The following is a 25,016-nucleotide window of genomic DNA, read 5'->3' on the forward strand; positions in this document are numbered from 1 at the left end:
GCCTCAAAGCACGCTGCCTACTTAAAAGTGAACCTCAGTCACTTTTTTCAGATATAACGTCACTGCTTGAGGTTACCTATTTAGTGCTCTTCAACATCCTTCTCTAGTATTCATCAACAAGACTCAGGAAATGGTAAATGTCAGCAAATGCTAGCTGAAGGAATCAGTGGATCACAAGTTATAAGAGTAAAATCTCAGTTTGCTGTCAAATTATAAGAACTCAAAAACTTTTTATTATCATTTCTTTCCAGCTTCAGTAAGGTGTAATTGATATACTAAAAACTGCACATAATGTAATTTGGTGAGTTGGGACTTAAGTATACACTACTGCTACCATCAGCACAAGAGTAATAAACATACACATCACCTTCAAAAGTTTTCTTGAGTCCCTTTGTTTTGTTTTGAAGTTGGAAATCAAAAGTCGAAAAAATCAATGTCTTTGAATGGTGACTCAGAAATAAGTTAGGGCTTAGTGAGCTTCTCACACTTGATCACATGGGCACAAATCTTTCCCTCTCCCAGGGAAGTTGCTGAAATGAAATGCAAACTCTGATTGGTCTAGGACCGACCAACCTCCCTCCCTTCCTCTCTCCTTCCCTCCCTCCCTTCCTTCCTCCCTCCCTCCCTTCCTCCCTTTCCTTCCCTCCCTCCCGTTTCCTTCCTTTCCTCCCTTCCTTCACCTTTCTCACTGCTCTTCTTCTCTGCTTTATTTTTAACTCTTCTCTTTTCCCCTTCCATCTTTTTCTTTTCTTTTGTGGTAGAGACGGGGTCTTGCTATGTTGCCCAGACTGGTCTCAAACTCCTGGGGTCAAGCAATCCTCCTGCCTCAGTCTCCCAAGTAGCTGGGACCACAGGCACGTGCCACCACATGTGGCTAATTTTTTTTTTTTTAATTTGCTGTGGAGATGGGGTCTTGCTGTGTTGCCCGGGCTGTTCTCAAACTCCTGACCTCAAGCAGTTGTCCCACCCTGGCCTCCCACAGCGCTGGGGTTGCAAGCTTCAGCTGCCATGCCCAGTACCTTCCATACCTTTCCACCTCACTCCTTCCTGTTTGTGTCTCATAACACTGCTAACTAGCCCTAAGACAGAACTGAAAAAACATCAGTTTTAAATATATTTTTTCAATAAAATCTAATTTTCCTACCCTTCTCACTTCATTTGGCAGATGAAGAGAGTGCTTTCTGTTTAAAGAAGGAACCTTCCACTGAGTTTTCTTTTGTATAATGTTCATCTTGTGGGAGTGTGGTGTGGCCCACCAGGGCATAAACAGAAGCAGGAACCCCCCCCAAGAGAGGGGCAGAGCGATCGGGGCAAGGAGGGGGGACAAGTGCAGAAAAACACCTTGTGAAAGCTTACCTACAGAGGCTGTAAAATCTGCATGGAATTCTGTAATTTTCAAGTAAAGAAAAAGGCCAATTCCTGCTGGAAAGGGAAGGGGCGCCTCATTTTGCCGCCTCCTGGGGAGCCAGCGCCACCCAGTGGCCATTTAGAAAACTGCCACTCAGAGCCATCGGGCAAAGGGAATCTGAGTAATCTGGAAGATCCTAACTTTCAGCCCTAAGACAGTATCGCTGTGCCTAGGGGCTACTACAGGCTGGTTCAGCAACTGGTGACCCCTTTCTCTTCAGGGACTCCTTGACTTCCTCTAGCCTGCCCACCCTGCTATCGGGTTCCCTCTCTATCTGGGGTTCCATGCAGCCCAGCAGCCTCAACACTCCTCTCTCCCTCCTGCCCCATAGCACAAAGTCTGTGGGAGTCTGAAGGGACCTCAGGCATGTACAACTCTCCTCGGGCTCCCAGCTGAGTTCAGCATGCAGAAATGGGTCCCATGGATAGCCTCGTTTGGGAGAAACACTACCCTGCCTTAATGCCTTCTTAGAGGGTCCCAGTAAATCAACTTAGCTGAGTTCCAAACCCAGTGTTTCCCAAACTTATTCGACTCAGAACTTTATTAATTCTGGCCAGGCACAGTAGCTCATGCCTGTAATCCCAGCACTTTGGGAGGCCAAGGCAGGAGGATCATTTTAGCCCAGGAGTTTGACACCAGCCTAGGCAACATGGCGAAATCCCATTTCTACAAAACACATAAAAATTAGCCGGGTGTGTGGTGTGTGCCTGCAGTCCCAGCTACTCAGGAGGCTGAAGTGGGAGGATTGCTTGAACCCAGGAGGTCAAGGCTGCACTGAGCTGAGGTCGTGTCACTGCACTCCAGCCTGGGTGACAAAACAAAAAATAAACCAAAAAACCCTTTATTGATTCTAAATCAATTAATGAATGAGGGTGGACAACACGTGCCCACAGAACCCCATTTCTGTACTGTGTCCTGTGGGACACTCTGGGAACTGCTGATCTGAGTCAGGGGTAAGGAAAGAGAGGAGTGGAGCTGAGATTTTTCTAAAGTCCCTTCCTCTCCCCTCAGTTTTTGGATCCTTCAGGATTAAAAAAAAAAAAAAGAAGGCCAGGCCAGGCGTGGTGGCTCACGCCTGTAATCCCAGTACTTTGGGAGGCCGTGGCGGGCAGATCACGAGGTCAGGAGTTCGACACCAGCCTGGCCAACATGGCGAAACCCCGTCTCTACTAAAAATACAAAAATTAGCCCGGCGTGTTGGTGTGTGTCTGTAATCCCAGCTACTCGGGAGGCTAAGGCAGGACAATTACTTGAACCTGGGAGGTGGAGGTTGCAGTGAGCCAAGATCATGCCATTGCACTCCAGCCTGGGTGACAGAGCAAGACTCCGTCTCAAAAAAAAAAAAAGCCCATGGTGATGAGCTGGGGAGAACAGGGAGTCAGGGGAAGGGTGTAGCCACAAATAGGCTGGGCCAGCCTCAGGGCAGCAGCCTGTCAGAGGGCACCGTGCCTAGGACAGAGGCAGGTGCTGGAGGGAAGGGTGGCTTTGCTGGGATGGCTACTGTGTGTGAGGAGAGCATGTCCCTCAGGAGTCACCTCTTTGGTCATGGCTTCCATTTGCCTTCTCAATAGAACTTTCCTTTTAGACTAAAGACATTCTGCTGTTTCACCTGAGTTCCACAGCCTTGGTGCAACTTTCAACCAGAAGCCCTGACGGTTTTCTTGGCCTTAATAAAATTCTGCCACACCTTAACCTTTCCTCAGCACACAGAGAACGCCCTAGAACAGCATACAGTGTGGAGAAAATATGCACTCAATAAATGCCTGTTTCTATAGGGAAGTTAGGGTAGGTAAACACTGGGAGCCACTTGCTAGGTAAATACAGAACAAGGAACAAATCTACCTCCAATAGTTTGACAGATGGCAAGGTAAATTAACTCTTGTAAAGGCTCTTAAAGAATGCACTTTCCTGCCGGGCATGGTGGCTCCCGCTTATAATCCCAGCACTTTGGGAGGCCGAGGTGGGTGGATCATGAGGTCAGGAGTTCAAGACCACCCTGGCCAACATGGTGAAACTCCGTCTCTACTAAAAATACAAAAATTAGCTGGGCATGGTGGCGGGCACCTGTAGTCCCAGCTACTCGGGAGGCTGAGGCAGAGAACTGCTTGAACCCGTGAGGTGGAGGTTGCAGTGAGCAGAGATTGCACAACTGCACTCCAGCTTAGGCGACACAGCGAGACTCCGTCTCAAAAAAAAAAAAAAAATGCACTTTCCCTCACTGCCTGTGCCCTATGTCAGGCAGGGGACTAGCTGGGGACAAATGGCATTCCTCATCCAGAGGAACCTACCTGCCCAAATAGGCTGAAGCAGAAAAACTCCAAAGGGTTCTGAGTCACAGAACAGCCATCGCTGGGTGAGTGCAGACCTGGCCCTGTGCTGGCACCCCACGGGCTTAGCTCCCTGAATCCTCCAGATAGCCCCAGGGGCATCTTAACAATCCTGTTTTTACAGACGGGGGTCACTGCGGCTCCAAGGTTACATGAGGAGCCCAAGCCACACAGAGTGTGAGCACCAGGAGCTGAGCTCAGAGAGCCTGACTCTAAAACACACATCACAGACACCAAGCAAATGGGCTGCCTGGGGAGCAGAGGGAAGGAAAACCAAGAAGGAAGCCCCGCTACAAACACCAGACTCCTCCCTATCACCCAACCGCTCCGGGTTCTCAACCGATGCCACCTGCAGGGCACGGCCTAAAGAAGTGACTCCGCCTTGGCAGCCTCACACGGGCAAGGAGGCACCTTTCTCCTAGGTCGGATCCAGGAGCTCAGGGAGCTTGCATTTCCAGGAAACGTGGACGGAAGCAGAAAAGTCTCCAATCCAGGTGCAAGTCACCTTGATGACATCTTCCCTGGTTCTGTGCTGACTCAGGACATCAGAATAGAGAGAACCACTGGATGGTAGCTTGGTCACACACGGAAAAGGAAATGGTGGCCCAGGCAGGGAAGGGGCTCACCAAGGTCACACTGAGAGTTAAGGGCAAAGCCAGGACAAGTACCCAGATGTCCCAGCCTGCAAGTACCCAGATGTCCTAGCCCTTAGCCCAGGTTGCTTTCCTTAATTGTAACTGATATTCACTGAATACTGATTGTGTACTATGCTTTATATTAACGATCACATTTAATCTTCACTTTCCCTCCCAGATGGGTTCTGCTAGGAAGCCCGCTTTACAACGGAAGAAAACAGGCACAAAAAGGTTAAATAACCTCCACATGGATATACCAGAAATGACAGGCAGAGCCATATTCAAACTTAAAATCTGACCCTAGAGTCCATTCACTTGGCCACTGGGCCATATAGCCCGGGTATGGGCCACACAGCAGGGTGTGTACCACAGAGCTGGGGTGTGCATCATACAGTCGGGGGTATGTACCGTACAGCTGAGGTGTGTACCATATAGTCGTGCCATCATATAGCCAGGTACACACCACACAGCTGGGGTATGTGTATACAGCATTCAGCATGGGGTCCCAAATGTTTTCATCTTCAAATTCTTAAAAATTACTAAGGAGGCCAAGCGCAGTGGCTCACACCTGTAATCCTAGCACTTTGGGAGGCCGAGGTGGGAGACTGTTTGAGGCCCAGAGTTTAAGACCAGCCTGGGCAACATAGGGAGACCCCATCTCTACAAAAAAATTTAGAAATTAGCTGGTTGTGGTGGCATGGACCTGTAGTCCCAGCTACTAAGAAGGCTGAGGTGGGAGGATCGCTTGAGCCTGGGCTGTCAAGGCTGCGGTGAGCTATGAGCTATGATTGTGCCGCTACTCTCCAGCCTGGGCAACAGAGTGAGACCCTGTCTCAAAAAAAAAAAAATTACTAAAGAGTCTGCAGATCTTTTTTATTTTTATTTTTTGATGTGGTTTTATTTATTCGTATTTGCTGAATTAAAAATTAAAATTGTGGCCAGGCGCGATGGCTCATGCCTGTAATCCCAGCACTTTGGGAGGACAAGGTGGGCGGATCACCTGAGGTCGGGAGTTTGAGACCAGCCTGGCCAAATGGTAAAACCTCATCTCTACTAAAAATACAAAAATTAGTCGGGTGTGGTGGCGGGTACCTATAATCCTAGCTACTCAGGAGGCTGAGGCACAAGAATCTCTTGAACCCAGGAGGCAGAAGTTGCAGTGAGCCAAGATCACGCCATTGCACTCCGGCCTGGCCAACAGAGTGAAATAAATAAATAAAATAAAAATTTAAAATGAAAGCCGGGCACAGAGGCTCACACCTGCAATCCCAGCACTTTGGGAGGCTGAGGCAAGCAGATCACCTGAGGTCAGGAGTTCAAGACCAGCCTGGTCAACATGGTGAAACCCCGTCTCTACTAAAAATACAAAAATTAGCTGGGCATGGTGGCATACACCTGTAGTCCCAGCTACTTGGGAGGCTGAAGCAGGAGAATTGCTTGAACCTGGGAGGCGAAGGTTACAGTGAGCCACAATCGTGCCACTGCACTCCAGCCTGCGTGACAGCGAGACTCTGTCTCAAAAAATAAAATATAAAATAAAATAGAGGAATCTTTTCTTAATTTTAAACTTTGAATTTTGAGATAATGGTAGATTCAGGTGCAACTGTAAGAAAGAACACAGAGAGATACTATATACTCTTCCCCCAGTTTCCCCCAATGGTAATGTCTTGTAAAACTATAGTACAATATCACAACTGGGTGAATGACATTGACAAAGTCAACCAATCTTATTCAGATTTCACCATTTCTACAAGTATTCATTTCTGTGTGCCTATATTTAATTCTATGCAATTTTACCCCATGCACAGACTCATGTGACCACTGCCACGGTCACCATACAGAAGGTACCATGATGCCACTGCTACAAGGATCTTTCATGTCACCCCTTTATAACCACATCCCCTTCCCTTACTAACCTTTGGCAACTACTCATCTGTTCTCCACTGTCATAATTCTGTTATTTCCAGAATGTCATGGAAGCAGAATCGTACAGTATGTTCCCTTCTGCATATGCTGCTTTCTCACTCAGCATCATTTCCTTGAGATGCATCCAGGGTGCTGCACGCATCAATAGTTCATTCCTGGCTGGGCGCGGTGGCTCACGCCTGTAATCCCAGCACTTTGGGAGGCCGATGTGGGTGGATCACAAGGTCAGGAGTTTGAGACTAGCCTGGCCAAGATGGTGAAACCCCATCTCTGCAAAAAGTACAAAAATTAGCCGGGCACCATGGCATGTGCCTGTAATCCCTGCTACTCAGGAGGCTGAGGAAGGAGAATCACTTGAACCCGGGCAGTGGACGTTGCAGTGAGCCGAGATCACACCACTGCACTCCAGCCTGGGCAATAGAGTGAGACTCCGTTTCAAAAAAAAAAAGAAAAATAGTTCATTCCTTTTGATTGCTGAGTAGTACTCTACGGTATGCATGTACTACAGTTTGTTTCACCATTCACCCACTAACGAACATTTTGCTTGTTCTAGTTTTGAGCTACTAAGAATAAAAGTTGTAATGACACTCACATACAGGTTTTTGTATGAATGTTAAGTTTTCATTTCTTTGGGGATAAATTACCAAATGACAACTGGTGGGTCATATGATAAACACATTATCTAGCTTTATAAGAAACTCCCAGTCTACGTTAAGTGGTTGAATTATCCAGTATATGAATTATGTCCCAATAAAGCTGTTTAAAAAAGAAGGAATGAAACTGCCATACTGTTTTCTAGAGTGATTGGATCATTCTACATTCCCACCAGCAATATATGAATGATCTATTTTCTTTGTATCCTTGACACCATGTGGTGTTATCCATTTTTTTTTTTTTTTTAGAGACAGGATCTCACTCTTTTGCCAAGGCTGGAGTCTGGAGTTCACTGGTGCAATCATGGCTTACCACAGCCTCAAGCTCCTGGGTTCAAGGAAGCCTCCCGCCTTCCTGCCTCAGCCTCCCAAGCAGCTGAGGCTACAGGCACACACCACAATGCCTGGCTTTTTTTTTTTTTTTTAATAGATGGGGTCTTGCTATTGTTGCCCAGGCTGGTCTTGAACTCCTGGCCTCAAGCGACCCTCCTACCTCAGCTTCCCAAAGTACTGGGATTTCAGGAGTGAGCCACTGCATCCAGCCAACCACTTTTTACTTTAACGATACTGACAGCTGTGCAGTGATATCACATTGTGGTTTAAAACTGAGAAATAAAGAAAAAAAAAAAAGCTAAAAATGGCTGGGTGAGGTGGCTGACACCTGTAATCCTAGCATTTGGGAGGCCGAGGAAGGCAGATCACTTGAGGTCAGGAGTTCGAGACCAGCCTGGCCAACAAGGTGAAACTCCATCTCTACCAAGAGATACAAAAAAAAATTAGCTGGGCATGGTGGTGTGTGCCTGTAATCCCAGCTACTTGGGAGGCTGAGGCATGAGAATCACTTGAACCCGGGAGTTGGAGGTTGTAGTGAGCTGAGATTATACCACTGCACTCCAGTCTGGGTGACAGAGTGTAACCCTGTCTCAAAAATAAAAATAAATGAGAAATTTTTAAACATATAAATAGACAAACACAAGAAGAAAAAAAGATAATTTGGACATCATCAAAATTAAAGATGTTTGTAATTCAGAGGACACTATCAAGAAAGTGAAAAAGGGCGAGGCATGGTGGCTCATGCCTGTAATCCCAGCACTTTGGGAGGCCAAGGTTGGCTGTTCACTTGAGCTCAGGAGTTTGAGACCAGCCTGGGCTACATAGTGAGATCTTGTCTCTACAAAAAATACAAAAATTAGCTGAGTCTGATGGCGCATGCCTATAGTCCTAGCTACTTAGGAGGCTGAGGTGGGAGGATTGCTTGAGCTCAGGAGGCCAGGGTTGCAGTGAGCCGATATTGCATCACTCTGCACTCCAGCCTGGGCGACAGAGCAAGACCGTATCTCACACAAAAAAAGAAAGTGAAAAAGACAACCCAAAGACTAGGAAAGTATTTTACAATCATTTATCTACTAAAGGACTTGTACTTAAAATATATAAAGACAATTCATTGGAAGGCTATACATGAAAAAATAATTAAATTTCAAAAGAATATATAAAGAAAAATAATCCAACTCTTAAAACTGACAAAGGATCTGAATAGACATTCTTCCAAAGAAGATATGCAGATGACCAACAGACACATGAAAAGATGCATCAGAGAAATGCAAATCACAACCACAGTGAGACACCATGTCACATCCACTAGGATGGCTAGAATCAGGAGGTAATCACAAATGATGAGGATGTGAAGCAACTGGCACCATCAAACCCTGCTGGCGGGAATGGTGCAGCCATTTTGGCAAACAGTCTGGCAGTTCCTCAAAAAAGTTAAACATAGAGTTACCAGGTGACCCAGCAATTCCACTCATATATGTAATACCGAAGAGAAATGAACACATGTCCATATAAAACCTGTACATAAAAGCTCATAGCAGCATTATTCATAACAGCCAAAGAGTAGAAACAACCCAAATGTCCACCAGCTGACAAATGGGTAAATAAAATGTAGTATAGCCATAAAATTGAATTATGAGTTAGTCAAAAAAAGAAATGAAGTACTGATATATGCTACAACATAAATGAAAACACAATGTTATATGAAAGAAGTCAGGCTCGAAGGACCACATATTGTATGATTCTATTTATATGCAATATCCAGAATAGGCAAATTTATAGAGACAGAAATTTGAGGCTGGACGCAGTGGCTCACACCTACAATCCCAGCACTTTGGGAGGCCGAGGCAAGTGGATCACCTGAGATTAGGAGTTCAAGATCAGCCTGGTCAACATGGTGAAACCCTGTCTCCACTAAAAATACAAAAATTAGCTGGGCAGGGTGGTGCATGACTGCAATCCCAGCTACTCGGGAGGCTGAGGCAGGAGAATTGCTTGAACCTGAGAGGTAGAGGTTGCAGTGAGCCAAGATCCTACCACTGCACTCCAGCCTGGGCAATAGAGTGAGACTCTGTCTCAAAAAAAAAAAAAATCGGTAAGTGGTTGCCTAGGCCTGGGAGAATTGGGGCAATTGAGGAGTGCTGCTAATGGGTAGCTTTTCTTTTGGGGGTGATAAAAAATGTTCTAACGGTAATTGTATTAATGGTTGCACAACTCTGTAAATATTACTAAACACCACTGAATTGTACCCTCGATTGGGTGAATTGGATGGTGTGTCAATAAAACTGTTCTTTAAAAAAACACACAACACACCTTCCATTAGGTGAGCCGCTGCCAGAGGAATGATGTCATCACACATCACCTAGCCTCTGGAAAACTCCACTATATACTTGTGAGAATGACGATGGAAAGGACAAATAACATTTGAGTATCATTATGGAAATAGCTTTGCCTTTGTGGACCTCCTGAAAGGGCTCATGAATCCCCCAGGGGTTCCTGAACCACACTTTGGAAACCGCCTTCATATACTTCTCATTACTCTGATTGGTTATTATTGTTTTTAATTGTCACTGCAATGAAATGCACACATAACATTTCTCCTTACTATGGATTCAACACTAGGTATGGTCAAGTTTTAGAAAAACTGTGTCCTGGGGAAGCAACTATGGAGGAGGAGGGACGACAAAACTACTGAGCCTAATTATTTTTAACAACTAGGTTAGGACTTAGTCCTCCAAATGAAAGTGCTTCTCAAAGTGATTACTCTGGGGAAGGCTGTAAGCTGTAATTGGACTTACAGTTTCACATGGCTGGGCAGGTCTCAGAATCATGGTGGGGGGCAAAAGGCACTTCTTACATGGCAGCAGCAAGAGAAAATGAGGAAGAAGCAAAAGCAGAAACCCCTGATAAACCCATCAGATCTCATGAGACTCATTCACTATCATGAGAATAGCACGGGAAAGACCAGCCCCCATGATTCAACTACCTCCCTTTGGGTCCCTCCCACAACACGTGGGAATTCTGGGAGATAAAATTCAAGTTGAGATTTCGGTGGAGACACAGCCAAACCGTTATCATTCTGTCTCCAGGGGGGAAAAAAAAAAAAAAGCAGCTGGATGCAGAGGCTTACGCCTGTAATCCTAACACTTTGGGAGGCCAAGAAGGGTGGATCACCTGAGGTCAGGAGTTCGAGACCAGCCTGGCCAACATGGTGAAACCCCGTCTCTACTAAAAATACAAAAAAAAAAAAAAATTAGCTGGGCATGGTGGTGGGCACCTGTAATCCCATCTACTTGGGAGGCTGAGGCAGGAGAATTGCTTGAACCCAGGAGGCGGAAGTCGCAGTGAGCCGAGATCGCACCATTGCACTCCAGCCTAGGCAACAATAACGAAACTCTGTTTCAAAAAAAAAAAAAAAAAAAAAAGCACCAGGAGTGACTAACACTTTAAAAGAATAATATTATTTCACCAGAAGCTAAACATTGTAATTCATCTGTTGAAAAACAATCCTATTTATTTAGAGGACACCACATACAATCTCAGAAACTCTCCTGGGCTGTGAGTACGCCCAGAAGGATTAACACAATAATGTCCCTTTGGTTCTGTTGTTGATACTTACAAGACCTATTCCTTTCTGAATGCAGGCTGCTATGTCACCAGTTTGAACTGAATTTGAGCAAACCCAGGTCTCAGATTTGAAACTGGATGCAGAGTGAGGCCCCTGCCCCAGGTTGCAGGGCAGTAATTAACTGAAGATCAGCAATATATCTAACTAACCTTTTTACATAGGTTAAAAAAAAAAATCTGTCCCCACTCCCAAGGCAGCTCTTGGGCCCAGAGACTCTCCAGCCAACTTCAGTCTTGAACTGGTACCGAGCGTGGTGCATGCAGAGACTCTCCTGAGCTTTCAGGCATTCACAGTGGGAGTCTACGCTCTGGGAAGCCTGGGCTGCCAGCCAGGCAGCAGCAGCTGAGGGACTGTGGAAAGCATACTGCTCTAGGCATCAGATCTGCTACCTTTAAGACCCATTTCCTAACTGTGTGATACTGAACAAACTTCTGGCCCCTCTGGTCCTCCATTTCTTCATCTGTAAAATGGGGCACTGTAGGGATAAAATATATTACTGTATGTGAAGATGCTTCATAAACAATAATGTGTACTTCAAAGGTAGGGAATTAGGGCGGGTGCGGTGGCTTACACCTGTAATCCCAGAACTTTGGGAGGCCGAGGCAGGCGGATCACTGAAGGTCAGGAGTTCAAGACCAGCCTGGTCAACATGGTGAAACCCTATCTCTACTAAAAATATACAAAAACTAGCCGCGTGTGGTGGCAGGCGCCTATAATCCCAGCTACTCAGGAGGCTGAGGCAGGAGAATAACTTGAACCCGGGAGGTGGAGGTTGCAGTGAGCCAAGATTGTGCCATTGCACTCCAGCTTGAGCAACAGACCAAGACTCCGTCTTTAAAAAAAAAAATAGGGAATTAGGATTGTTAAGTACACAACTGCATTTGAAGAATGTCATGCGTACGAATGCTGTGAATTAAGGAATGAATTTGGTCTACAGAAGTGTAGCCTGAAACTGCCAAGTTCTCTAGAGGCCTAGGTTCTCCACCTTCCTCCTTTTTTAAACCACCCATTATCTCTGGCCTGAGCTGCATGTGTGCTTCTTTCAACTCAGTCGACACACATGTTTTAGAACTGGAAAAGTGGCACAGAGTCAGAAGTCTGCTTCAAATAACCTGGTTGACCAAAAGAAAAAGTGTTTCAAGACCCATAAAAATGTTCTAAGCTTTTACCTAAAAATCTATTTCTAAGAAGCCATCTTAAGGAAACAACCCCAAACAGAGAAAAGATGTCTATCTCAGCACTACTTATTAGCGCAAAAAAACTGGCTGGGTGCAGTGGCTTAAACCTGTAATCCCAGCACTTTGGGAGGCCTAGATGGGAGGATCACTTGAGGCCAGGAGTTCGAGATCAATCTGGGCAACACGGTGAGACCCTGTCTCTATAAATTTTTTTTTAAATTAGCCAAGCGTGTTGGCACATGCCTGTAGTCCCAGCTACTCAGCAGGCTGAGACAGGAGGATCACTTGAGGCCAGGAGTTTGAGACTGCAGTAAGCTATGACTGCATCGTTGCACTCCAGCATGGGTGACAGAACAAGATCCCATCTCAAAAAACAAAAAAACTAGGCCAGGCACAGTGGCTCACACCTGTAATCCCAGCACTTTGGGAGGCTGAGGCAGGTGGATAACCTGAGGTCAAAAGTTCGAGACCAGCCTGGCCAACATGGTGAAACCCCATCTCTACTAAAAATACAAAATTTAGCTGGGCCTGGTGGCAGGTGCCTGTAATCCCAGCTACTCAGGAGGCTGAGCCATGAGAATCACTTGAACCTGGGAGGCAGAGGGTGCAGTAAGCTGAGATCACGCCACTCCACTCCAGCCTGGGAGACAGTGAGACTCTGTCTCAAAACAAGCAAACAACAACAAAAAATAAAACTGGGCTGGGCATGGTGGCTCACACCTGTAATCCCCAGACCTTTGGGAGGCTGGGGCGGGCGGATTGGCTGAGGTCAGGAGTTTGAGATCAGCCTGGCTAACATGGTGAAACCCTGTCTCCACTAAAAATACAAAAAAAATCAGCCAGGCCTGGTGGTGCATGCATACTTGGGAGACTGAGACAGGAGAATCGCTTCAACCTGGGGGGCGGAGGTTGCAGCGAGCTGAGATCACGCCACTGCACTCCAGCCTGGGTGACAGAGTGAGACTCCATCTCAAAAAAATAAAATAAATAAAATAAAATAAAATTGAGGAAACTTTTTTTTTTTTTTTTTTTTTTTGAGACGGAGTCTCGCTCTGTCGCCCAGGCTGGAGTGCAGTGGCGCGATCTCGGCTCACTGCAAGCTCCGCCTCCCGGGTTCACGCCATTCTCCTGCCTCAGCCTCCCGAGTAGCTGGGACTACAGGCGCCCGCTACCACGCCCGGCTAATTTTTTGTATTTTTAGTAGAGACGGGGTTTCACCGTGTTAGCCAGGATGGTCTCGATCTCCTGACCTCGTGATCCGCCCGCCTCGGCCTCCCAAAGTGCTGGGATTACAGGCGTGAGCCACCGCGCCCGGCCGAGGAAACTTTTTTTAATTTTAAACTTTGAATTTTGAGATAATGGTAGATTCACGTGCAGCTGTAAGAAAGAAAACAGAGAAATCCTATATACTCTTCCCCCAGTTTTTTTGAGACTCTGTCTCAAAAAAAAAAAAAAAACTGAAATAACTTCCGTATCCAAAAGTAAAGGAATGGTTAGGTACAGTATAGTACATGCACCAAAAGAAATATTACGTTGCTATTAAAATCTTTAAGCATAAGGTGGGGTAAAAGTTCGTGCTATAATGTTAACTAAAACAAGCAGGCACAGAACTCGATGTTCACTAAATAGTACCAGCAGGCAATAAAACAAGAATATAAAAAGACTTCAGGAGGAAATATATAAAAAGAACTGCTATAGAGGGATTATGGGTCAGTTTTTTCCCTTTTCTTGTTTTCTAAACTTTCTGTAATGTTATTTTTATAACTAAAATTTTTTTTACATTCAAAAGAACACATGAAGGAATTTTAAGGAGGCAGGTCACAGAGCAGATGGGACCTGAGACCTGGCACGAGCTGTACTCTTCCAGGATGTAGCATGGCCAAGCCAAAAACCACCGGTGACCATCCTGTCCCTTCTGGACAGTGCCAGTGTCCCCCTACTCAAGTCAGTCAAGGCTAGTCAGCAAGGAGCGGACTCCAGAATTGTGGTTTCCTTGCTCTATTTTTTTTTTTTTTTTTTTTTTTATTAAGAGACAGGGTCTTGCTCTATCACCCAGGCTGGAGTGCTGTGGTCCAATCATGGCTAACTGCAGTCTCAAATACATGGGATCAAGCAATCCTCAGCCTCCCAGACTACAGGAGTATGCCACCAAGCCTGGCTAATTTTTGTATTTTTTGTAGAGATAGGGTCTCCCTGTGTTGCCCACGCTGGTCTTGAGCTCCTGGCCTCAAGCAGTCCTTCCAGCTCAGCCTCCCAAAGCTCTGGGATTACAGGTGTGAGCCACCACACCCAGCCCCTGGTTCCCAGACCATTTTCTACTGGGAGAAACCTGGCCCAGCTGGGGTGTCCCTACAGCTTGGAGGGACTCTGGGATTCCAGTGTGGCTGACCCCTACTTCCAGAGACAACTTGTTATTGTTATTACTATTATTATTATTATTATTATTTTTTTTTTTTTTTGAGACGGAATCTTGCTCTATCACCAGGCTGGAGTGCAGTGGCGCAATCTCGGCTTACTGCAACCTCCACCTCCCAGGTTCAAGCGATTCTCCTGCCTCAGCCTCCCAAGTAGCTGGGACTACAGACGCATGCCACCACGCCCAGCTAATTTTTTGTATTTTAGTAGAGACAGGGTTTCACCATGTTGGCCAGGATGATCTCGATCTCTTGACCTCGTGACCTGCCCGCCTCGGCCTCCCAAAGTGCTGGGATTACAGGTGTGAGACACCACGGCTGGCCTTTTTTTTTTTTTTTTTTTTAATTTGAGATGGACTCTTGCTCTGTTGCCCAGCCTGGAGCACAGTGGCGTGATCTCAGCTCACTGCAACCTCCATCTCCCAGGTTCAAGTGATTCTCTTGCCTTAGCCTCCCAAATAACTGGGATTACAGGCACGCACCACCATGCCCAGCTAATTTTTGTATTTTTAGTAGAGATGGGGTTTCACCATGTTGGCCAGGCTGGTCTCGAACTCCTGACCTCAGGTGATCCATCCCCCTCAGTCTCCCAAAGTGCCGGGATTACAGGTGTGAGCCATCAAGCCCGGCCAGAGACAACGTGTTTTTAAAACAATGGCATCCTTCCCACAGATTCTCACTGGGCTTTGGCGCCTGCTAGCCTCTCCAGTAGTTGGGAACAGAAAGGATGAGCAAGGGCTGGAGGTGGCCCTAAGCTGGAAGTCACCAGGCTGCCTGCTGGCCCTTGGTCTGCTAAAGTGACAAATGACAGAGCAGCAGAGGACTCACCTCATCCATGCCAGAGGCAGTGAAGAAGATCCCAACCTCCTCGGCGTACCTCTGCAGCTCCCTGTACTGGTCATGGCTGAACTCCAGATGTCGTTTGTGCTCCCCGTACGTCTTCCCCCAGGAATGCTTCGAGGTGTATGGCCTCTCCAAGGCTTTCCGATTAAACTTGAATTCTAGCTCACTCTTCTGGAACTTGGCACAATCAGCCCCACACTCCTACAACACACATTAGGACATCTTTCAGTGACTGTCGTAGATTCTCAAAAAAAGGAAAAAATTCTGGAGCAACCACTATGACATCACCATCTTTATTTATTTATTTATTTAGAGACAGAGTTTCGCTCTTTCACCCAGGCTGGAGTGCAGAAGGTGTGATCTCGGCTCACTACAACCAATGCCTCCCGGGTTCAAGCCATTCTCCTGCCTCAGCCTCCCAAGTAGCTGGGATTACAGGCACCCACCACGACACCCGGCTAATTTTTGTTATTTTTAGTAGAGACAGGGTTTTGCCACATTGGCCAGGCTGGTCTTGAACTCCTGACCTCAGGTGATCCAACTGCCTTGGCCTCCCAAAGTGCTGGGATTACAGGCATGAGCCACTGCGCCCAGCCGACATCACCATCTTTAAAAACAACATAGACTGACGGAGACCTTAAGGACCTCCAAGGAAGAGGAACAGAAAAGGCAAGAAAGTCTGAAAGGAAGAAAAGGTTGTTTGGAGATGGGAGACCTCCCCCTATTTTTTTCTCTTAACATGCCAAAAGAAAAAAAAATGGGACTTTTTTCCTTTGTTTTGCATTGTAAATATTAAAAACATTGGATCAAAGAGTTAAGGAAGATTTTAAGTTATATAACTGAGCAAAGAATAGTCAACTCAGCACTGGACCAGAATTTAGTAAAGAAAAATTCTGGTTTAACTTTGACCCTAACTCTTAGATAAGTCACTTCCCAGCTCTGGACTCAGTTTCTCCATCGATATAAAAGCAGTTTGGGCTACCTCCAGGATGTGTAAACTGTCCTAATGAGGCCCTCTCAGGGACAGGAACATCCAGGGACAGTGCCCTATGCCTCTTTCTCTGATTTCAACAATAGCAACTCTGCTTTTAGCTGCTTTGCACTGGCGCTTTTCTCCATGACATTTTCTTTGAACAGGTTACATGTTAAAAAGCAGACAAACAAAACAAAAATGCCCCAGCCCCTAGATGACTTCTACTGAGCAGAGGCAATAATATAAAAGCTGGAATGTTTGACTGAAAAAAAAAAAAAAAAAAAAACTCAAGAGGTCAGGCACAGTGGCCCATGCCTATAATCCAAACACTTTGAGAGGCCAAGGTGGGAGGATTGCTTGAACCAAGGAGTTCAAGACCAGCCTCGGCAACATAGTAAGACCCTGTCTCTACAAAAAATATAAAAATTAGCCAGGCATGGTGGCATACGCGTGTAGTCCCAGCTACTCAGGAGGCTGAGGGGGGAGGATCGCTTGATCCCCAGAGGTTGAGGTGGCAATGAGCTATGATGGTGCCACTGCACTCCAGCCTGAGCAACAGAGTGAGACCCTGACTCAAACAAAAACAATCTACTCAAGAAAAAGAGTAATTAAAACCCACTAAAGTCCCATCTCACGGCCATTTCTGTAGACACAGAGGTATTCATGCTATTAAAAACTTCTTGGCTGCCGGGCGCCGTGGCTCACACCTGTAATCCCAGCACTCTGGGAGGCCGAGGTGGGCAGATCACGAGGTCAGGAGATCGAGACCATCCTGGCTAACATGGTGAAACCCCGTCTCTACTAAAAATACAAAAAATTAGCTAGGTGTGGTGGTGGGCACCTGTAATCCCAGCTACTCGGGAGGCTGAGACAGGAGAACGGTGTGAACCCAGGAGGCGGAGCTTGCAGTAAGCCGAGATCATGCCACTGCACTCCAGCCTGGGTGACACAGCGAGACTCCGTCTTGAAAAAAAAAATAAAAACTTCTTGGGTCCAGAAATGTCAGTGCTGAGATCACTACTCCTGCTCTTAGACAAATCATAAGATGGTAGGGTCAGGACTTGATGCTGGAAAGTTCAAAGAACATTAGAACTGAAAGTGACCTTGGGCAACAGCGCTCTCATTGTCTAGATGAAGATCCCAAGGCCCAGACTGACCTGACTAAAGTTGCACAGTGTCTCTAGCAGAGCTGGCCAGATCCCTTTCCTAAAGGCTGCAGCCACCTAGATTCCAGCTCAATGGAATTAGAGACAGGGTCTTGCTATGTGGCCCAGGCTGGTCTCGAATTCCTGAGCTCAAGCAATCTGCCTTCCTCAGCCTCCCAAAGTGATGGGATTACAGGAATCAGCCACTGCACCTGGTCAGTACAGCTTTGTTTCTATGGCTTCAGTATCTCTAGATATTTCTACAACTTCAGCATTCCAAGAGGAAAAACAGACTGCTCCTTCAAATTAAGAGTGGGAATTTCCCTCTAGAAAACAATGTTGCAGAAGAAAGGCTGGAGTCCTGTGGCTTAGGAGCAAAAACTGAAAAAACCCCTTACTGTATTTATTATACTAGCTATGTGACCTTGCCTAAGTCACTTATTTTCTCTTAGCCTTTAAAATGAAATCGGCAGCATCATGGCATTGGGTTGTTGTAAAAATTAAATGAGATGGTGCATGTACAGCATTTAGCTTAGTATCTGGTAGAGTAAGCACTCAAAAAATGTTAGCAATGTTATTTTTGTAAAGTATTTTTATGATTCAGTGATTAGGTTTCCATAAAACCAGTCCCAAAGGAACAGCAAGGGCCAAGGGTGGTGGCTCACACCTGTAATCCCAGCACTTTCGGAGGCCAAGGTGGGCAGATCGCTTGAGCTCAGGAGTTCGAGACCAGCCTGGGTAACATGGCCAAACCCCATCTCTACAAAAAAATTAGCCCGGCATGGTGGTTCACGCCTGTGGGTCCCAGCTACTCGGGAGGCTGAGGTGGGAGAATCACTTAAGCCTGGGAGGCAGAGGTTGCAGTGAGCCGGGATCATGCCACTGCACTCCAGCCTGGGTGATACAGAGACCCTGTCTCAAAAAAAAAAAAAAACAGAAAAAAAAAAAAAACCAGTAAGAGAAAACCTCCAGCCTGGGTGACAGAGCAAGACCCTGTCTCTAACATAGATAAATAAATAAATAAACATTTAAAAAACCTATCACAAATGATACAAAATCAGTTGAGTAGCATTGATGAAGGGAAAGGAAAGATGGGGTGAGCTATCTCTAAACCAAAGAATCATAGTGCAGGCCAGGCCTTATGCTGGGGGCTGGGGTCGTAATGAAGAATATGGCAGTCCCAACAGAAGAGGGAGCACGCATTTACCGACTCCTGTGTGCCAAGTGCTGGGCTCAGAGCTCTATCTGAGAATCTCATTTGATCCCCATAACAACTCCATGTGGAAAGAACTGTTGTTATCAAGCCCCGTTTTCAAATGGGGAAAAGGGTTCACGGAGGCTAAGTAAGCAGCCCATGTTCACACAGCTAGTAGTGGTGGAACTGAGATTTGAACTCAAAGGCCCGGCTTTTAACCACTTCATATTTCATATACAGGGAATGGCGGGTGAGAGAGACCACGGCAACTTCCAGGAACTGTCATTCCTGAAAGTAACTCTGTGCCGCTGAAGAATGTCAGAGAAGAATTATGACGGGCTGGAAGGGGCCCAGTCATTAAAATCTTGAAGGCTATGTTAAAGGGTTTCGACTCTACCCGCGGGCAGGAGGGAGCCACAGAAGGTGCCAGGCAGGGGGGATGGTCTGATCAAGTCTGACTTTTAGAAAGATTATTCTGGCACCAGAACGGGGAGGAAACAGGTCGGGTTAGGAGGCAGCTGCTGTAATGCAGAAAGGTCACGAGGGTGGCGGACACGGTGAGGAAGAGGGATCCGAAGGATTCCGAAAACGGAACTGGCGGGCGGGAAGAGGCCGGACCAGGGTACCCAGCCGCGGAGGCCGTGTGGCCCTGGCTCCCCGCGGCCCCGCCCCGCCCCTCCCGGCGCCCGAATCCCGGGTCCCGGGAGCTGCCGCCTCACCTTGGCCATGCGGATCATGCGCTTGGCTACGTCCAGGTCGCCCTGGTGGTTCTGGCCGATCTCGGCAATGATGAAGCACGGGTGTTGCCCGCCCACCCAGCGCCCGGGACACAGCTCCAGCTCCAGCGGCATTGCAGCGCCTCGGAGTCCAACGCCTCACTACCAGTCTGGGTCCGGCCGCCGCCGCCGCCTCTACTCTGTTCTGTGAGCAGCGCTGCGAGACCCACACGCCAGCCCCGCCACGTCAGCCCGCGGTCGCCGGGCAGCCAATCCCCTAGGCCCCGCCTCTCTCCCGACAGCCAATCGGGGCGGGGCCTCCCGCGGGAAGGGCGGCGGGGCGGGTCGAGGAAGCTCCGCGGCCCTCTCCTGTGCGAGGCTTGAGGCTTGCTGTCCCAGAGCGTGGTCTCGGACCATCGCGGTATCCGTGCGTGCACCCAGGAGCAAGCATTCCCTGCAGGAGGCGGACGGCTGTCTGCGCAGGGCATAGTCTATGTCCTGCTCTCAGGAGCATGGGGAGAGCGCGCCCTATGGTGTAATGGAAAAAACAGGGTTGCTAGAGTTAGAATCACAGAGCTGGATCGAGTCCAGCCTATGCCAGTCACCAGCTCCTGCTCATATATACGTTACTCAGTCTTCCGGAGCGTTATTTTTGTTTCTCTCTGAAGCAAAAAAATAAAATAGAACTGTGAGATGACGTATAGAAACCCCTGATCACAATACTTGGCTTGTAGTAAGTTTTCAAGAAGTGGCGGAGGTTCCTATTATATGAGAGGCAACAGGTTCGAGAAGTTGCACTGGCTTGTCCAAAGCCATCCAGAAAGCCAAAGCAGAGATGGGACTAGTACCCGGACCTCCCAGCCCCGGGCTCTTAGAATACAATCACCTGGGTGGGCGCGGTGGCTCACACCTGTAATCCCAGCACTTTGGGAGGCCAAGGCAGGCAGATCACCTGAGGTCAGGAGTTCGAGACCAGCCTGACCAATATGGAGAAACCCCGTCTCTACTAAAAATACAAAAAAATTAGCCGGGCGTGGTGGTGCGTGCCTGTAATCCCAGCTACTCGAGAGGCTGAGGCAGGAGAATCGCTTGAACCCGGGAGGTGGAGGTTGCAGTGAGCCCAGATCACACCACTGCACTCCAGCCTGGTGACACTGCAAGACTCTGTCTCAAAAATAAATAAATTAATTAATTAATTTAAAAAATAAGATAAGTTATTTCCCAAAATAAACCTCCTTCTTTCCTGGGAACTAGACTGCCTTTGTAGGACTAACAAATTAGCCACAAGATTAGACACATAGGAGTCATGCACCTGGAGACTACAAGATTCTGACCCTCCCCAAATTGCTCCTGGGGATAACATCACTATTGTAAAACCTAAGATCAGTGCTTGAGATATTTTGCAGACCCTGCACTTGATGGATCAGCTGGCACCACCAGATTGATAAACTGGTTCATCTGATCTTGTGTCCCCCAACCAGGAACTGACTTGGCACAAGAAGACAGCCTTGACTTTCTATGATTTTATCTCCAACACAACCAATCAGCACTCCTGACATACTGGCCTCTCTTAACCCACCACATTATCCTTAAAAACTCTGATCTCCCAGGTGGGGCATAGTGGCTCACACCTGTAATCCTAGCACTTTGGGAGGCTGAGGCGGGTGGATCACCTGAGGTCAGGAGTTCGAGACCAGCCTTGCCAACATGGTGAAACCCTGTCTCTACTAAAAATACAAAATTAGCCAGGTATGGTGGTGCATGCCTGTAATCCCAACTACTTGGGAGGCTGAGGTAGGAGAATCGCTTAAACCTGGGAGGCGGAGGTTGCAGTGAGCTGAGATTGTGCCATTGCACTCCAGCCTGGGCAACAAGAGCAAAACTCCATTTCAAAAACAAACAAACAAAAACCCCAAAAACCTCTGATCCCTGAATGCTAGGGGAAATTGATGTGAGTAATAATAAAACTCAGCCAGACTGCACAGCTGGCTCTGCATGAATTACTCTCTCTATTGCAATTCCCCTATTTTGATAAATCAGCTGTGTAGGTAGTGGGCATGGTGAACCAGTTGAGCAGTTAAAAATTTGGGGGCTCATTCGGGATTGCCCTTGTGCTACCTGCCCCGGTTCTGTAGACCCCCTCTGGCGATGGATCCAGAGGCCAGCCCAAGCGGCCACCTAGTTTTGGACTGGGGGCTGACTCTGGCGTCATCTCTATCGGCAGGGCACTACTAGCCCAATATGTATGGAGTACACTTTGCAATAGAGAAATTGTCCTGGGGAGATATCCCATAACTAGAGCTCCATGGCGAGGTGTCCCTCTGTAGCTCCACCATGGGGTGCCTGTAACTGTAACCTTATCACAGTGTCTGTTTGTAGCCCCATCATGGATTGTCTGCAGCTGCAGCCCCATTATGGGGTGTCTGATTTGGTGAGTAGTCTAGGTGCTGCCAACACCCCTTTCCTTCTCCCAATTGGTTCAGCTTCTTCAGGGGTCTCGGTTTACTCTCCCTAATTAGTAGGAAGAGTCTTGGTTCTGGAGACTTCTCCTCAATCAGTAAGATTTCGGGGAGATTTCTCAGACGGAGAATAGGATAGTTTGGAAGGAATACTCTTGGAATTCTTGGTTAGGGATCTTGGTTTGGAAGGCCTTCTGTCCGTCTTGTCTTTGTGTGTGTGTTTGTATATGTGGAGGGGATCTCTGAGGGAATTTCTGATGCAAGTCCAGCAGGCCTAACTCAGAAAACCCTCTGTAAGTATGGTCACATTCAGTGAGCTCTGAAAAAAAAGCTTAACAGGCCTGACTGTTAAGGGGTAACTCTCTGCTCTTTGTCTTGCCCAGAGACTACTCATTGATGCCATCCCTCCCCACCTTGAGTGGATCAAAGATGATAGGGACCAAGGGAAGACAGTTTGAGCCTTGCTAGGGTGATACTGGGTGCCCAATGAGGTGACTACTATCTGTTTTGTTATGTGTATTTTGCTTCAGCTGAGATGGAAAATGTTAATTCGGTTCTCCATGCAGCCCATCGGGCAGCATCTTACAAAGTTGAGAAGCTTTGCCTATGGTTCCATAAAACAGAAAAGGATGATATTTATTTATTTATTTATTTATTTATTTATTTATTTATTTTGTAGTGGGCTTGGCCCCCACAGCTATAGCATAGTGAACAGTTATCAAAGGCCGCTCCGTTCTTCTGGAAGCTGCAGAGAAAGGGAACCTGGAAACCTCGTATGCCGGCAAAAAGGGTAACAACTTATTAGCCAACTTTCTGGCCTGTATGTGTGTGTGTGTGTATGTTAAACATCACTGTCTCCTCTACAAAGGTCTGATTAATAGAAAGAAAGACTTATGAGACTAGTTTAGGCTATAGAAAATCTGGTGTACTTAGTGCTATGAATTTGTTTTTCTGTGTTGTTCTATAATGGAGGGGGCATCACAGGATAGAACATGGACTTAGGAGCCATATAAGCAAACTGTCCAAAGCCAGTTCAGCAGGCTGGTCACTTACAAACTTTTCTGTGAGTCCCTGAAACCAATACCAGATGAAGTTTCTCTCTCATGTTGTTTTATGTCCTTGAACTTAACCTTGTGACCATGTGAGGATACTTTATCTTGGATTCTGCCATCCAGAGGACAGGAATTTTGGGGTTCATGTCATAGGTAGCCCTAAAAATTATCTTGAGCAGTTAAAAGCCTTTGCAAGCTCAAAATCTTCCTTCTGGGAAGAGCAATAGAAAGTGCTTAATGCGGTAGCTCAGTACTAAGGCTTTGGCATTTGACAGTGGTGGCCCAGGTTCAATTCTTGGCTCAGGGGGCTTAGGGAGTGAGCCCTTTCTGGTTTGTTATTTGTGTAACTTTTTGCCATTTATTGATTCTTTTTCCCCATGGGCCGATTCTGGTTTCCTGTCTTTATTTTTACTTTTGCTGAACTACCTTTGGGGAGACTCTAATTATTATAAAACAAAAACAAAAACTGCTTACTATCTCTTTAAGACACTTTATGCATCCATGGTTAAGTTATGACCTTAGTTAAAATGTATTAATTTCACATGGGATGTTACCTGTGGTAGAATTCAAAAGCCAGAAATATTGGCTGTCCTGGCTAGTCTGGTAATAAAAGATTTTAGGCTGAGCACGGTGGCTCACGCGTGTATTCCCAGCACATTGGGAGGCCAAGGAGAGTGGATCAGCTGAGATCAGGAGTTTGAGACCAGCTTGACTAACATGGAGAAACCCCATCTCTAATAAAATATAAAATTAGGCAGGCATGGTGGCACACGCCTGTAATCCCAGCTACTCGGGAAGCTGAGGCAGGAGAATCACTTGAACCCAGGAGGTGGAGGTTGTAGTGAGCCGAGATCATGCCATTGCACTCCAGCCTGGGCAATAAGAGCAAAACTTTGTCTCAAACAAACAAAACAAAAATTTAACAGTTTTTTTTTTTAAGAAAAAAGAGCTATATGGTTAAAATCAGCTTAATAAAAAGTGGATATGCAAACTGTACATATATTTAAAAAGCCTTTATGTTTGTTTTCTTTTCTCTTCTTGGATCTTATTTTTCTGAAGGAAAATTAAAGTTTTTTTTTTTCTTTTCAGTCAACTGAATTGTTTTTCTCCATTTTGTCTTCTTGCCATTCTTGATGTCCACATGAGAGAACCTAAGATAATTACTAACAGCCTGGGACTCCTGGGGAAAAACAGAGGAGGTGTCACAGACCCCATTCTAGGAAAAACCTGTTTCCCTCATGTAACCTGCCTCCCAGGTTCAAGCAATTCTCCTGTCTTGCCTCCCAAGTAGCTGGAATTACAGGTGCCCGCCACCACGCCTGGCTAATTTTTGTATTTTTAGTAGAGACTGGGTTTCACCATGTGGCCAGAATGGTCTCGATCTCCTGACATTGTGATCCACCTGCCTCGGCCTCCCACAATGCTGAGACTATAGGCATGAGCCACCATGCCCAGCCTATTCCTTTACTCAAGTTGAACGATTTTCAAAAGCCAAAGAAGCAGTTTATAACCTTAAAGCATTTAGCAAACCTAATATCTGACCTGCCTAAATTAGACTAAATGTCTTTATTTTACCAATAATCTTTAAAATTGTTTTTATTTCCCAAAGGTTACTAAAGTCATGTGAACTAAAAGGCATTACAGTTTTTATTTTTCTTTCAAAATATTTAAGTACTTATTTTTCTTGAAGCCAATTAATCAGAGCTCTTTTATATAAACATCACACGCACAACACATATATAACTACACAGACAGACAGATGGAAGAAGATCCAGTAGCTGTAGGATTTTTCATTTGCCAGTTTTTACATTTCTTAATTGGATTACTGGCTTTAGAGTGGAGCCCTTTGTAGAACAGGGTGAGGAAAGCAGTTTCTAGGACCTAATAAGCAGGCACACCTGGAAGGTAAAATGGATTCCCCCAATATTAAGGGTTTCATTTTTAGATCAGATCTCAGATCCCAAAAGGAGAAATGCTATGGACAAGACAGTGCAATGATTTTACCATGCATTTAATTGCAAAGCAATCCAAAGCTAACCAGCCCATTCTGTGACTAGCCCATCATCCATGGGAGTCTTGTCTCTCAGTCAGGGGGTGTGGGTGACATTTCCATACTTTTTTTTTTTTTTTTGAG

The 25,016-nt window shown here is 46.3% G+C and overlaps 2 protein-coding genes across 2 annotated transcripts in view; one reads left to right on the plus strand and one right to left on the minus strand.

Annotated features, from left to right (window-relative positions):
* TRIM14 (tripartite motif containing 14) overlaps window positions 1–6,889 on the plus strand; it is a 52,115-nt gene extending 45,226 nt beyond the window's left edge. Inside the window, exon 7 of the mRNA XM_016961305.4 lies at window positions 3,860–6,889. The gene's annotated coding sequence lies outside the window, so the exon portion shown is untranslated. The remainder of the gene's footprint in view (window positions 1–3,859) is intronic.
* NANS (N-acetylneuraminate synthase) overlaps window positions 1–25,016 on the minus strand; it is a 34,525-nt gene that overhangs the window by 7,008 nt on the left and 2,501 nt on the right. Inside the window, exons 2-3 of the mRNA XM_024345794.3 lie at window positions 19,375–19,899; window positions 15,328–15,543 (exon numbers count right to left, since the gene is read on the minus strand). Of these exons, the coding sequence (XP_024201562.1) occupies window positions 15,328–15,543; window positions 19,375–19,506 (348 nt within the window). The 5' untranslated portion in view covers window positions 19,507–19,899. The remainder of the gene's footprint in view (window positions 1–15,327; window positions 15,544–19,374; window positions 19,900–25,016) is intronic.

Source organism: Pan troglodytes, chromosome 11 (assembly GCF_028858775.2).
Source record: "Pan troglodytes isolate AG18354 chromosome 11, NHGRI_mPanTro3-v2.0_pri, whole genome shotgun sequence".
In the NCBI taxonomy this organism is placed as follows: domain Eukaryota; kingdom Metazoa; phylum Chordata; class Mammalia; order Primates; family Hominidae; genus Pan; species Pan troglodytes.